The 14,357-nt window shown below is 38.7% G+C and overlaps 1 protein-coding gene across 3 annotated transcripts in view; it reads left to right on the top strand.

The window, feature by feature from the left end:
- The window catches only part of LOC113035556 (cGMP-dependent protein kinase 1), a 101,695-nt gene that overhangs the window by 27,691 nt on the left and 59,647 nt on the right, over positions 1 to 14,357 (top strand). For all 3 annotated transcript variants that reach the window (XM_026191190.2, XM_080287547.1, XM_026191189.2), the window contains exon 3: positions 11,701 to 11,814. In XM_026191190.2, the coding sequence (XP_026046975.1) occupies positions 11,701 to 11,814 (114 nt within the window). The remainder of the gene's footprint in view (positions 1 to 11,700; positions 11,815 to 14,357) is intronic.

The raw sequence follows: 14,357 nt of genomic DNA, 5'->3' as shown, positions 1-14,357 counted from the left end.
GCCCTAAAGAGGGGCATATGTGGGGATGGGACTGGTCTGATTGACAAGCCTTTTTTTTCCCCTTTCCTTTCGCATGTTTTCATTAGATCAGTTGTGATGTAATGACAGTTGTTATCTTTTGTGAGTGGAATAGGCAGAGAGAATTTTGATGCTTGTTAGCATGTTTAATGAATTCTCTGTTTACCAAAATTATGTTGTACTTTTCAAAGCTGGACTATCAACTCTTCAGACCATTCTAATATTATTATTTCTTTTTATGTTTTTTTAAATGTTTGTTTATTCTCATACTGGATTCAAACCAATTTCAGTTGAGTTATTTTCCAATTTAGATTTATTTATGTAGCACCAGATCTCAACAACAAAAAGAGAAACCATACAGTTTGACATTGTTAGCTATTTCCGAGTCCAAAACTCCTATCACTTTTTAAAATCAAACAAACTCTGAGGCACTACCTAGAAATTGTTTCACCTCCAGTACAATGACCAGTGTGGCTGTTATCTCACGTGTTACAATAAAGTTTAATGTCCAGGCATGCGTGAAAAAAAAAATTTACATTTAGCAAAGTTACAAATCAGCAGGAAATTAGCTAGTTTAGCTAATTTAGCTAAGCTAGTTTTGACTTAGAATGATAAAAAATGTTCTGACGGAAGAATTTGTAAAAAAAGCAAAAGCAAAACTAAAATGTACAGCTCTACTACGACTGACATAAAGAAAGATGAAAGGCTAATAAACAGCAATGTTTGGAGGGCTGTTGTAGTAAGTAAACGTCTTTCCTGTGGTTAGGCTAATATAAATACATTAGCATGTAGGTTTTGATCCCAAGCTTAATGTCGAAGTGAAGTGTTCTTTTCTGAAGACATCAAATAAATATTTTGTATCCAGGACACTGTGAGTACATGTGCTATAGTCAACAACAGGCCTTTAAAAACTTTACTTAAGGATGTGTCACAAATGAACAGTGCAGATAAATTCTATTATTATTTATTCTGAAAACAACACATAAACAACACACAGAGGATTAAAAAAAACATTAAAACAGTCTCAATCATCAGATTTTTGGATCCAGAAACAGGGTTGATGTGTCATCACTTGACAAGTGGCTAGAGAAATAACAATCCACATGTCACCATATGAGCAAGAAGGCCTAGTTGGCAATAATGGAGAGATTAAATTTTTATTTATTTATGTATTTTTTACCAGGGTAAAAGATAGAACCGGGCTACCTGACCAGTTTAAAGTGTTAATCCCCTACTTCTCTCCACTACTCAAATTGAATAGGTCCTGATTCCAACCAGAAAAAGGTTTCTATAGGGCTTGAAGCCCTATAGTAGAAACTCAATGTAAGAAAAGTAAAAACACCCGCGACACATACGGTATGAAATGAAACAAATTTGAATACTGTTATTTGCAGTTAGGCTAAGTGCATGAATATAATTATGAAATTTGGACTTTTCATGTGGACTTTGCTTACATGCATATCTGTATCACAGGCACAGATGGAAGTAAATTACTGGGAAAAATAACAAAAACAATGAGGAGTCCACTAAGATTGTGGTTACTAGCTAAAAATAAGTGAAAACAGGCTTGGGTTGGGAGATATAGAACGAGCCATATTCCAGTAAATCAAAGTCACAGTGGTGTCCTCTTAGAATAAGTCAACACAGTGTGCTACTTTCACAAAATAGCTTTAATAAACTGACAAGCAAGGGCTGTAGACTAGTTATCAATGGAAATGGAGTTTCTTGGATAACTCAAACAGTGTGAAGGACATACAGAACGTCAGCTTCTATTGATGGCATCCAAGAAAAAAAAACAACAAAAACCTTGCTCTTCGGCACAAAGCTGCAAAAGAACATGAAAGGAAGCAGAATGTTAAGTGGATCATTGCTTTCACATAGGTCAAACATGTTTGGCATAAACCTGGCTGAGACTACCACAGTAAATGCATCGTCTTTAAAGTGAACCACGGAGGTTTGTGTGTGATGATACGGGGCTGCATGAGAGGGAAAGGTGCTGGGGAGATGAAATTGATAGAGGGCAGCATGAATGCTTGTGGATGTTCCAAAATACTGGCAAACAAACTGAGTCGCAGTCTCCAGAAGCCTGGCAGGAGAGTAATATTGGAGCCTGATAGCGATCCAAAAACACAAGACTGCCAAAATCAAACAAGGAGGAAAAAAAGTGAAAAATAGGACCTGGCAAGTGTGCCGGCTGGCTGAATCTAATAGAGCACTCTTTGGTATTTTAAAAAGAAATAGTAGAGTAACAAACCCCATCCAAAGGAAAGCAGCTGAAAAAAATGGCAGAACATCCTTCCAGAAGTCTGTGGTGTCCTCTGTGCCGAGGAGGTATGAGTCTGTCATCAGAAAAGAAAAAGCTGATCATGCACAGTAGTGAATAATAAAAAAAAAAAACCTTTGGAGTGCTGATTTTCTACTGTGAATCATGTGTTTAATATGTCTAAGCTGTTTTAACTGATAAACAGTACTGGAATTTCATTTTTAGGATATATTGTACAGGGGTGTGCGCAGACCTCTTGTACACTCTGTATCTACAGATAAGCCACAGTGTTAAACCCACCTGCCTACCTCCTGCTGCCAAAACAGCTGGCACTGACACAGGATATCTGAGTATGTCCTGTGGTGTCTGGCAACGAGGTGATGGCACCGGTTCTTTTGGGTTCGATGGGTTGTGGGCTGAATCAGGCTTGAGCTGGTCCATTCTGCAGATTATCGGCTGGATTGGGATCTCATGAATTTGATGGATGAACAGCTGGAGCCTTTTATCGTGTTTCTCTAGTCACATTGTCCTGCCGGGTGAGGCTGCTGCCATCAGGAAATGTGTTTGGCATGAGGCTGTTCTGGTATGCAACAAGGCTGACAGGTGGATGTACCTGACAAAGTAGCATCCAAACATTTTCCAGCATTGTGGAACCTGTGGTTGCAGCTTGCTCATTAATCAGAATACAGCACTACAACATCACCAGGTGGAAGGCACAGTTAACCACTCATTTTTTGAAAAACATCTTAACATTTACAAAAACAGCATCTTTCTTTCTACCTCCTGCATTGTTGTTTTTGGCACTCGCTCTGTATCATCCCGTTGCTTGTATTCTTTCAGCGACAGTTATACACGCAGCGATTTTCCGAAACAAAGCTTACGCTTGTTATTTCTTTTGAGCATGAAACTAGTTTTTTTCTTTCTTTCTGAGCCTTCCTCTCAAATTATTAACACAGCTCTTGCTCTTCTTTTTCTCTTCGCCTGGCTTTGTTTGTTTTCGCTCTTGGCTTACATCCATATTTCATTCTATTTTATTTTTTAACTGGGGGAGAAAAATAATGCATGACTTGACACGACTGCTGCAGAACAGCTAGTCAAAAATTACTGAACCTGACTGCATTATTCAGCTCGGTAATCAGGAGGAATTTACTTTTAATTAGGCCTGCTATTAATTAGCTTTTAAAGCAAACACAATAACTTTAACTTGTAGCTTTTTCTCTTGGAACAGAGCTTTAGTAATGAAGTCCATTTCTTGCATTTCTCTATTTTCCGATTGATTTTTTTGTCTTATTTTTCACAAGAAGGCATTTGTTTTTTTTTGTTTTTTAAGATTTCAGGATACGGGCTTAAAGTAAAATAAATAAATAAAAAAACCAAGGTGAAAATAAATAACTCAGAGCTGACGCACTACTAAAGGCTACCATTTCAGGCCGTTTCAGTGAACTGCAAATTATGAACTTTTTCCAAATAGAAAGCAGATGGTGATGTCTTTTAAAAACCTGGAATTTTCTAAACCTCTTTCATTCTCTGTTGAATACATCCCAAGCTTGACCAAAAAAGAGAGCTTTTCGCTTTAGTCCTGTTTCTCCCGCGGCTGTTTCTTTACCAGACCATTAAAACCGTCAGGCACATGGTGGCTGTTTTTCATTATTGCCCAGCTGAAGACCGAAGTGACAACTTGAGTGTTGTACCACCTGAAACTAGTCTTAGTGCTCCTCCATTGCTCTAATGGACAGGCAAGCACTGTGTAATTTGACCCATAAGCAAAGCCGGAAGAACAAGGCCCATCATGACAGGATGGTGGTTGTATGCTGTTTTCACTGGGATTTGAACTCCCTCACATCCTGTTTCTTAATGTCCGCTCTGCGTGGCTTGAAAAAAAAAAAAGTCAAGCGGTATCCTGCGCCTGACCCCTGAAACTCAACGTTATTTTTGTCCTCGGTGTGAAAAACTCCATGTGAAAACAATCACATGTTCATTTTCTTCAGTGTCCTCGAGTAAATGCTGTAATAGAGAAGTGTGTGCGATGTATTTTCTACAGGTGCACAGGCAAGTCAGCTTATTACAGAAATGCATTTATCTTTCGCCAAAAGACACATTTCTTAATATAAATGGTCTATAATTTGGTCAGATATTTTTGCAGACCACAGGGGACAATTTAAATCACTCCTGTTAGAGGGTTCGTAGGAGCACATTCATGCTGTGTTTTTTTTTCTTTTTTTATCTGTGAGGTCTTCGTCACCAGAGTGAGATAAAGTCAGTCTAAAAGATGGGGCACCTTTTTTAATTTGAAAAGCAGCCAGAATCCCATCTGATCTTGAGCCAGAGGGAAGTGTGCTCCTAGGTCTGTCCTCATGCCCTGCTATGTGGAGCGCACTGCTGTGTGCATTCAAATGAACAACCATTACCACAGCTACAGAGCCTTAAGGGAAGAAGACATGCTGCGATAAATCGATTGTTGTGCTCAAAGTAAGTTTAAAATGATGATCCAAATGCTGATCTGAGACAAGAAGGTAAGAAAAAAAGGGCTGAAATAAAAAATGTCCAGATTTGCCAGAAGAAAAAAGAAAAATATGCACATAAACACCCCAGACTGAATAAACATGTCCAAGCTGAACTAGTTTAGGGTTTGGAAAGCAGAGTTTTCGTAAACCGATCAAAAGAAAAATTGCACTCTGGATTCAGCCTTCCCTAATTGCACTGGTCGTTCCAAAATTGGCAGCTTCCAAGCCAAACAGGTCCTCTGCTGCAGAGAGTTTCTTTGTAATAAACATAATTAAGAGCGAGACAAAAAGACAACAAGATATCAATTTGCAGGAAGCTGATTAAACTTGTGCCAAACAGAAACAGAGATCTGTTGAAGAAGACGGGCGAAGCACATATTTGCCACTTTTACGCGCTGTGCTGCTCCGATTAATTTCGTTAGCACGTGTAAATGCCAGACCGTATTAAATCAGCTCCCATGTAAACAGCTGACTCGAAGTCAATGGTTTCAGTCGCATAGTTCAAGTAAGAAAAGTCAAGCAAATGTCCAACAGATGTAAAAACAGCAAAATTAATGATAAAAAAAAACTTCTGCGATGTGCAAAGGGACACGAAGAGACATGCATGGAAGGAGGCTGAAAAGCAGACTTGCTGACGTCTAACAAGGAAAAAGAGGATATAAATAAAAACACACACACACAGAAACTGGTTAACAAGCTCAAACAGGAAGTTACTGTAACAGAGAGAGAGAGACACAACATAAACATAAATAAATGGAGATGCAGATAAGAAAGCACAGACAACACTCGGGGGAAACCTAATGATAGTTAACTCATTGTCCACTCATGCCATATTTGATTGCCTTTCCACACAGCACACTGGATCAATGAATGTCAACAAGTATGTTGACATTGTGGAGTACCACATTGATATGATATTGCCAGTCTGGTGGGAGAGTGTATTTGCATGTGGTGTTATTTGATTGAGGTTTGAGTAGCACTTGCATGAGAAAGGTGAATTTCAAGTGTATTTGGAGCTGCTGTGAAAGAGCAGTGTGATAAGACAAGTTTTTACTACGCACAAATGCAGGGAGTTAGCTGGACAGTGTGCTTGTCTGTGCACACTGGGATGCAAGGGGCCCCTTGGAACGAAAGGTTTCTTAGAATAAATCATTTGTGTATTTCCAATAAATGAATAATTGAATTACTTAATTTTGTAGCAAGTCCCTCACAGCCTCACTTATTGAGCTGTCCAAAATAAACGCTGTGTTTCACTGCTCATCCTTCTCAGGAATTAATTACATGGTTCTTCACAGGAAATTATTAGATTTATCCTTAGTGGAGGTTTTGCTACCTGACGTATACTTGTCTTTGTCCTTACATGCACTACTCAATAAAAGACGTGCACACAGATTGCCCATATTTGCACTTAATAAAGTTCTGTGTCTTACATCCTTTTATTCAGAGCACTAGTTATCTGTACAGGTGCACCTATTACATCATTTTCTCCCTATACACGTCTGCAGACACTTTCTTTGTTTGCACTCCAGCACAGAGTGTCTTCCCACTGAACTCCATTAGCCTCCTCTACTGCTGATGGATCAAAAACCAGGGGATTTTTCTTCACGTATTGTCGTGTGGCAAGGCTCAATAGATACTTTAAAAGGTGTGTGCGGTTAATAACAGACAGATCCCTCCTTCGCTCAGAGACCAAGATAAGCTGTTTCTACATATGATAAGATAGAGGTAACAAACACAGTGTTGCCTTTGGTCTTCCCTTACGTTTCTCAAATTCGAAAGACATGGCAGCTGCTGTGAAACTATTAGCAGTTTTCTTCTAAAGTATTCCTCTTCCATTTTCTTATCTCTGACACCCAGGTATAATAAGGGCTTAGGAGTTTTGAGAGGTGACAAGTCATCGTTACCTCAGCACAGTTCACTGATTAGTCTGGCACAGTTTTGTTAAGCTCGGTTGATCCTCAGTGGCTTTATTCCAGACGTAACTCTTACACAGAAACAAGCACATTATTTGTGGTCTTTATAGACTTTGTAGGGCTAGATTGACACTACAAACACTTATTTCAGCCAAATTAAGTTAATAAATGTTTACTGCGAGTTTCTAAGTTCGTGGGATGAATCCTCAATTCTCCAGGGTTTTTTTTTGAAGGTCTTTCAAAGTTTTTCTTCGGCCATTGGCTGCTTTTGCACTCATTTTTAGCCCAGTCCCTATAAGTGACCATTTTCAGAGGAATGTTTTACGTTTTTCAAGCCACTTAACACCGACCTATGACTCATTCAGGCATTAGAAAGGCACTTAAATTGAGGGTAAACTATTGCTGTGATGACGCATAACAGAAAAAAATGTATCTTTATGCATTTTCTTTCCAGTTCTTTAGGTTAATTTAAAAAAATGCCAAATATAGCACAGTATGACTGACATAAACTATTTTTGTACCATTTCTTGAGATATTAGACAAAAACTTGGCATGGTGTGCAGTATGTCCTCAACAAATGTAAGGAAATTGGACAAGTGGAGGACAAAAGAAGCAATGGGAGACCTAAACACTACAGACCTAAAACTCTACAACAAATTAAAAGTAGCTGTATTTCATGTCCTTAAGAAATAGGGGGAAAAAATTGAGTCTGGCTGTCAGTAAGATGTTCTTAAGGAAACAGAGAGAGCAGGATGAGGTTTGCCCAGTTACATAAGAACTGGACTGAAATCAGTGGCAGCAGGTCTGATGGAGTGACAAATCCAAATTTGAACATTTTCAGAAGAAAGGTACAACAGTGAGTGTGTAAAGCATCTGTAAAATGCAATGCTGTATGTCAGCTCTGGGCTGCATTTTGTCAAAAATTATCGAGTTGTGTAGAAAAGTACCATCAGAATTTGGATCTGCCATGCAATACTATCTGGAAATGGCTTCATTTACAAGTATGACAGTGATCCCAAACACACTGCCCCTGCAGTAAGTGCATACCTGGATAGAAAAAACACACAACACTATCAGTCATGGATTGGGGTCAAAGGAGCTTGCAAAGAAAAGCGTCTGGACTTCTTTAAGTTGCTTGAAGATGTTTCACCTCTCATCCAAGAAGCTTCTTCAGTTCTAAGGTCAAATGGTGGGGAGTCCCAGATTTAAACCTAGTGGGAGTGTCCCCCCACAGAGGGACAAAAGGACCCCCTGATGGTGTGAAACTGGGTGTGGGTCCCAATCAGCCAGGGTTTCAGGTGAGCTCTTTGTGAAACCTGGCCCCACCTTATCATGCGAATTCCTGAGGTCAGTCATGGATTGGCTTTCCCAAAGCCCAGGCCTCAGTATTATTGAAGAAGTGTGGGATCATCTTTATTGGGAACAGAATAAATGGCAGCCAACATCGAAAGAAGAGCTCTGAATGTCCTTTAAGAAGCCTTGAGTACTATTCCTGAAGACTTTGTAAGAAATTTCACTTGCCTGTGAAAAACACTTACCTAATGGAATTCAGACTGGTTGAAGAATAAAGGTTGTGATACCAAATACTTTTCTTTCGAGCTTGTTAGAATCGCACAAACTCAGATTTTGCCAGTGTTTGAGTAAATCGCTACAGCTATTTCCTGTTTTCCTACTAAAATATAAAGAAACGAGCAGTGGCTCTAGAGTTTTGCACAGTACTTTAGAAGCAGTCGTTTCTTTCATGTGTGCTAACTGGGGAGCACAGTTATCACTATCACTGTCACTTCACACTCTCACAAAAAGGAGATTCTGGGGTCAAAACAGGTTTTTTATTCTCTCTCTTGGTGCTCCAGTCCAAACACATGCATGCTAGGTTGATTGTGTGTTTCTGTATCTCACCTCTTGCCCATGTCAGCTGGAATAGGCGCCAGCCGCTCCGTGACCCTGAATTTAGATAGGTAGCTAAGGAAATGAGTAGATGTGTGCTGAGAATCAGATTTCAAAAGTCTGGCAGTGAGCAACATTACTTTGACACCATTTGTACAAAACATTTTTAAGCAAATCCAAGCAATTTTTTGATCAGGCAGTCGGCTTAATATCAAACATTGTGCCTGCTACTCTCTGTGAAATTCACAGTTTATACATTTAGGAAAATGAGAAGTACAGGAAGTAGATCATGAATTCACTCTGAAAAAGAAACTCTGCACATTTGTTTTTCAGTCAGTCTAAGAATCCTCTTATGAATTCTTAAGCTGCTTATAATGAAGCATTGCACTGTTAAAAAATATAAATGTGGCTTTAAAAGCAAGATGTCATTTTTTTCCCCCCATTTCGAGCTGTTTCTTCTTTTGAATGGAAAACAAGGAGGGTGCTACTGCAAGCTCTGACTGAAAAAATAAGGCTGTTAAACAGGGACACTGGAAATAGCAGGGGAGCAGGCATTAAGATGGTGACACATTTTAAGAGCTAAAGATTTTCTCTCCGTGTAGTTTCATGCTGGGTGTTAATGGTTAATGTATTGTTAGCCATAGTGAAAATGTGTGCTATAGTACCAATAAGACAGGAATAAGTACAAAATGAAAAAAAGAATGAGCCCTGGAATAATGAGAGGTGTTTTTTGAGGCCTTTTGTCAAATGCGGTCATGGCCCGCTAACAAGATAACGTGTCAAATGGTTATCTTTGTGCTTGCTCTCATCGTCATGCTGTATTTCATCAGTTGCCTAGAGCAGACTTTAGATGTTTTCTCTGGGCTTTTGCTCTGTGAATCAGAGTTATGGTCCTGCTGGAATGCTGAGTTTTTTCAGGAAAACATACATCCTTGATGAGGCTTGTCTAAACACAGAAGCAGGAGCAAACCCCTCCAGTCACAGAGGCACAGAGGCTCTTACAGTGCGAAAGAAAAATGTGTTCACTTATCTGAAGCTGGTAGTTATGTCTCCTGTTGTCTAGAAATCTTTATTTGATACAGTTAAAGCAATAGGGTGCTATTAATTTTCATGATAATGTTAGTTTAAAACATGCATTTGTTTTGTAATATACAGCATTTGGCATTTTGTGTAAGTTACTTCCTGTTTTATTTTAAAATGCATGACAATTCAGTCATTGCTCTGTGCATATATACTCCCCTGCTTCGCTTTTTATCATGTGCAGTTGAATGTTCCAGTTAGCTACAAGTTTATGAGTGTTCTTTGTGAATTAATATATATAGTTTTTTCATATTTTCAGACTTTCTTCAAATGTGGACATACGGTTTTGCACTTTTACCTTCCCCAACAATACTTTTTTAAATTAAGTGGCTAGAAAAATCTGAAGCTCACTGGTGTCACTCGAACTGGTCTCTTAAACAGGACCTACTAAGGAGCTACTGAGTGAAGGGTTGGGTCATGGAGTAATGGTGTAGATCAGAGTGCTGACACTTAAATAATGCTGTTTATACACCATGAAAAATGTCTTGGACATTGGAAATGTAGTGTTCCTGTGTTTTGGACCCAATGTTTTGTGGGGTGTTTTCTTGCCTCTGAATTTTGGTTTATTATTACCATTTTATATTTTGGTTGTACTCTATTAGTTAATGTTTGGAATTCCTGGTTTTTAGGGGTGTCTTTTCTTTTGTATACATAATATGCCTCTATGCTTTGCCTTGTTACTTTTGTATCCTGAGTTTTGTTGTTATTTATGTTTCTTTTTACTCAGAGTTAATCTAGCCTCCTTGTATCTTGTCACCTACTCTTTGTGTAAGTGTTAGGTATAGAAAGTTTCCCTTTTATGTTACTTCCTGTGTTATTTTACCACTCTCTTGTGTCTAGTATTTAGTTTTTCTCCTCCTGTCTTGTTCTTGATTTTTTTCAGCAGTGTCTTGTTACCCTGATGATTCCACTTCCTTTTATTGCCTCATGTGTGTATTAAATAGCCCGACTTTGCTTTTTTCTGAGCGACTCTGTCATTCTTGTGCGAACCTGCAATTTCTCTGTTATTTTGCCTTACAATCTTTGTACTCTTTGAACTCTTTTGTACTACAATTAACCGCCATCATCTTGCCTGTTTTTGAGTCCTTGTGTTTTGGTCTTTTTGTCCTGTGAACTGTGATAGTGAAGTGACTTTGTGGGTCTTTCCATGAAGCCTGTGCCACTCATGTAGAAAAGTATGTGTTCACAGAAAACTACCAAATCCAAATTTTTTTTGCATGCAGCCAGCAAGCATTTTTCTCATTATTACTAAAACAAATCAATGCAAATAGTAGGAAGCAGAGCTACATTTAGCAAACCTTAGTGTAAACAGATCAAAAGGAATTCAGGAAACTGAAATCAATTTTTATTGCAACAGTTTAACCAAACCTCTGCATTTGAAATGAACTTGATAGAATCATGTTCATGGTCAATCTTTAACATGCTGGAGAATGAGACAATAGTGTGATTAGCAGTAACATCATGTTTGTTGATTAATTTCCTTTGCTCTGGCAGAACACTTGTTCACAGAACACAGTACTAAGCAAAACTACAGGATGAGATACAGTATACACCTAAAATTTAATAGAAAAACAGAAAGCTTTGTAGCCAACCATGCAACCATTGTTTAATTAACCATTAATCCTACTAGATGAGAGGTCAGATTTGGACAATGATCATACTAATCCTTACATACAGGATTATTTGTGATTCTGTTAGTGGTGGTAACATAAGCTGACAGGTTTGTAGAGTTTTTTGTTTTTGTTCATCCACAGGCTCTGGCATGAGTCCGGGAGTAGTTTGAGATGCATGCACTGCAAAATAATCATATTTTTTTTCTAGCCGAGTGAGCATTCAGCCTGGTTGCCCCTAAAAAATGTGATAAAAACCCTTAGACATCTATCAGCCACTCCATTTCATCACTGAATCGCTATTTGCAGCACATATTTAATGTAGTATTGGACTTACAGATTTGGGTAGTCAGGCAAGAAAATAAGTGTCAAATTTGAATATCATTGTTACTAATGGTTTATTTCCATTTTTGTGCATGTTTCAGATGGGAAGGTGGAGGTGACGAAGGAGAGCCTGAAGCTCTGCACCATGGGGCCAGGAAAGGTGTTTGGAGAGCTGGCTATTCTGTACAACTGCACCAGGACTGCTACTGTCAAGAGTGAGTCTCCACAGACACCCGTAAAAACAGCCAAAGTGCTTGAACGTGTCTGTGTTCAGTGTACACCTGTTGCCCAGGTGACAGATAATATCCCGTGTTCTCACACAAATACACGCATCTACACACATCCACTGAAATCTGTTTGCTTGTTCTAGAGGATTAGGGGTCTTTCTGCTTCCAGCTGTCATTCCTCTGTTGAAATATAGACAGGTATCACACTGTCACGATATGAATGAATGTTTGGAACACAGCAACAGCATTGTGCCTTGTTTACAGTGAAATATCAGCAGTGGGTTTTTTTCACAATACTCCAGTGAAGTTTCTTGTGAAGCAGGTGAAGTGAAATGTCAGGGTTTACCGAGCCTGCTCTTTCATGTGTCAAAGCTCCAGCTATGAGGGATGCACAGGGGGTGAGTAGGTGGTCTATCAGACTCGTGATTGAAATTTCAGTTTAAAAGAGTAAAGACTGGTGTCTGAGAGAAGACAGGATAGATGGTTTAATCACATTTGAGAATTAGTGTGTTATAAAAGTGTGTCAGGATGAATTGTGTGTTTAAGTAGGGTAGGAAACAGATTATTATAGATTATTAAAATTTGATTTGAGATCTTGTTATAAGTTGTATTTGAATGATGGACGTAGCCTCTGAGGCTGAAAAATGAACCCATTCCAGGAATTCCTTAAACCTTGATTCTTTCTCATGGCCAGCAGGGGGTGTATCTTCTTGGTACAAAACAAATTCTACAGCCCTGAACTTTTCTAGGTATTTCCCAGCGTGGGTGAATGTAAATGCAAATGCAAATGTCCGACACAGTTGACACAAACGTTAAAAAGTCTTTAATGTGTGTGCTCCATAGTACAAAGTCCCTTTGATGAGGGGAGAATAGCTCAGATAACTGTCCAGTGAATCACATTCAGTCCATGTTTAATAAAACCAATCTCCTTTTTTGTGCTACACGTGAAAAGGGTAACTTTGGATAGTGCCCAAACTTGATTCTCCCAACAATGTGCAGAGCTGAAGTGAAAAAGTACATTTGAGAAAACAACCCATCTGCTCACTTAGTCTATGACCTCAGTAAACAGTTTCCTAATGAGTTTCTCAGAAACAGTTTAAAGCCTAGACTAAAACAGGCAATAAAGTAGTGTATGCTGTCAGGCATGTTTTCTTAACTTTGACAAGGTGCTACTACATGAGCATGCAGTGTTCTCAGTTTCTGAGTCACTTCTTCACTTCTTACTCATGAGCTGTTCCTATGCACAGTCCTCCAATTTCAGAGGCCCAAAACTAAATCGACTGGCAAGCAGTTTAATGGCCTGGTGAGACCTGTTCCCTGATTATTACAAGACAAATCAAGAAGATAAAAGATTCGGGAGTTTATTCCAAGTGTTGAACTTGTATTTTGTATCTGTCCCCTGGAATTCTTAATTTATATGATATGAGGTCCAATAAGATGTCAATCCAAGTGAAGGAGACTGAAAACCCCAACAAAACAACAAATAAGCTTTATCATTTGTCTTACCACTACTCTATCCAGCTGCTCAGATAAGCCTATCACAGTGAGAGAGTAAAATGTTAGGAGTGGCCAAATCAATATAATCTTAAAAAGAATAAATGCACCTGGCAGCACAGTTACACTAAAGTCTAGAATACCCAGAAGACAATTAAAGTGGAGGATCACAGAATTCTTTCTATGGTTAAGGAAATTCGCTCAAAACATTGAGCCAAGTGAAGCATATTCTGGAGCATGGAGGTCTTTTAGTGTCAAAGACTACAACTAAAACATGCACATGAATGGAAATATACAAGGTTTAGAAGAAGACTTTTCCAGAAAACATCTTAAAGAGCCTACATAGTTCTGGAAAAACTTTGGATAGCTGAAACCATTTTTAACTTGTATCAGGCTGATGGGAAGAAAAAAGGAGAGAGAGAAACAACTCCTGATTTAAAGCATATCACGTTTTCTGTCAAAACTGGCGAAGACCATGTTATGTTATGTATGGCTGGTAGTGGAAGCTGATGACTAGCATTTATTGATGATATGACTGAAGTAGCAGGGTAATTTTGAAGTGTACAGGACTATACTCTCTTTTCAGATATAGCTGCAAAACTGATCAGACTTTGCTTCACAGCAGATATGGTTAATGACCCAAGGCACATTCTAAAAGCAACCCAAGAGTTTCTCAAGGCAAAGGAAACAGGCTGATAAAGAGCTTAATTTGTCATGGAATAATAAGGGAACAGGCCTCACTTAGCCATGAAACTGCTTGTCAGTCAATTTTGCAATTACCTTTGAGCCTCTGAAAATACGGGACTATGCATAAAAATGTCTGTAATTCTTAAGCGGTTAACACGACAATTTTATTAAACCCCTTGAATTAAAGCTGAAGGTCTACACTTCAATCAGATCCTGAAAGTTTGATTTAAAAGCCATAATGGTGGAAGCAAAATTACAAGTTTCCAAACGAACCTAACTGTATTTACCGTTTATGGGTCTGGTAGTTAAAGTTAGCGTCCACATAAAGACGGTTTAAATTTAAATAAATA

The sequence above is a fragment of the Astatotilapia calliptera genome, chromosome 13, assembly GCF_964374335.1.
Source record: "Astatotilapia calliptera chromosome 13, fAstCal68.1, whole genome shotgun sequence".
In the NCBI taxonomy this organism is placed as follows: Eukaryota; Metazoa; Chordata; class Actinopteri; order Cichliformes; family Cichlidae; genus Astatotilapia; species Astatotilapia calliptera.
The sequence above is the reverse complement of the archived record's forward strand: the minus strand, read 5'-3'. Positions and strand labels throughout refer to the sequence as shown.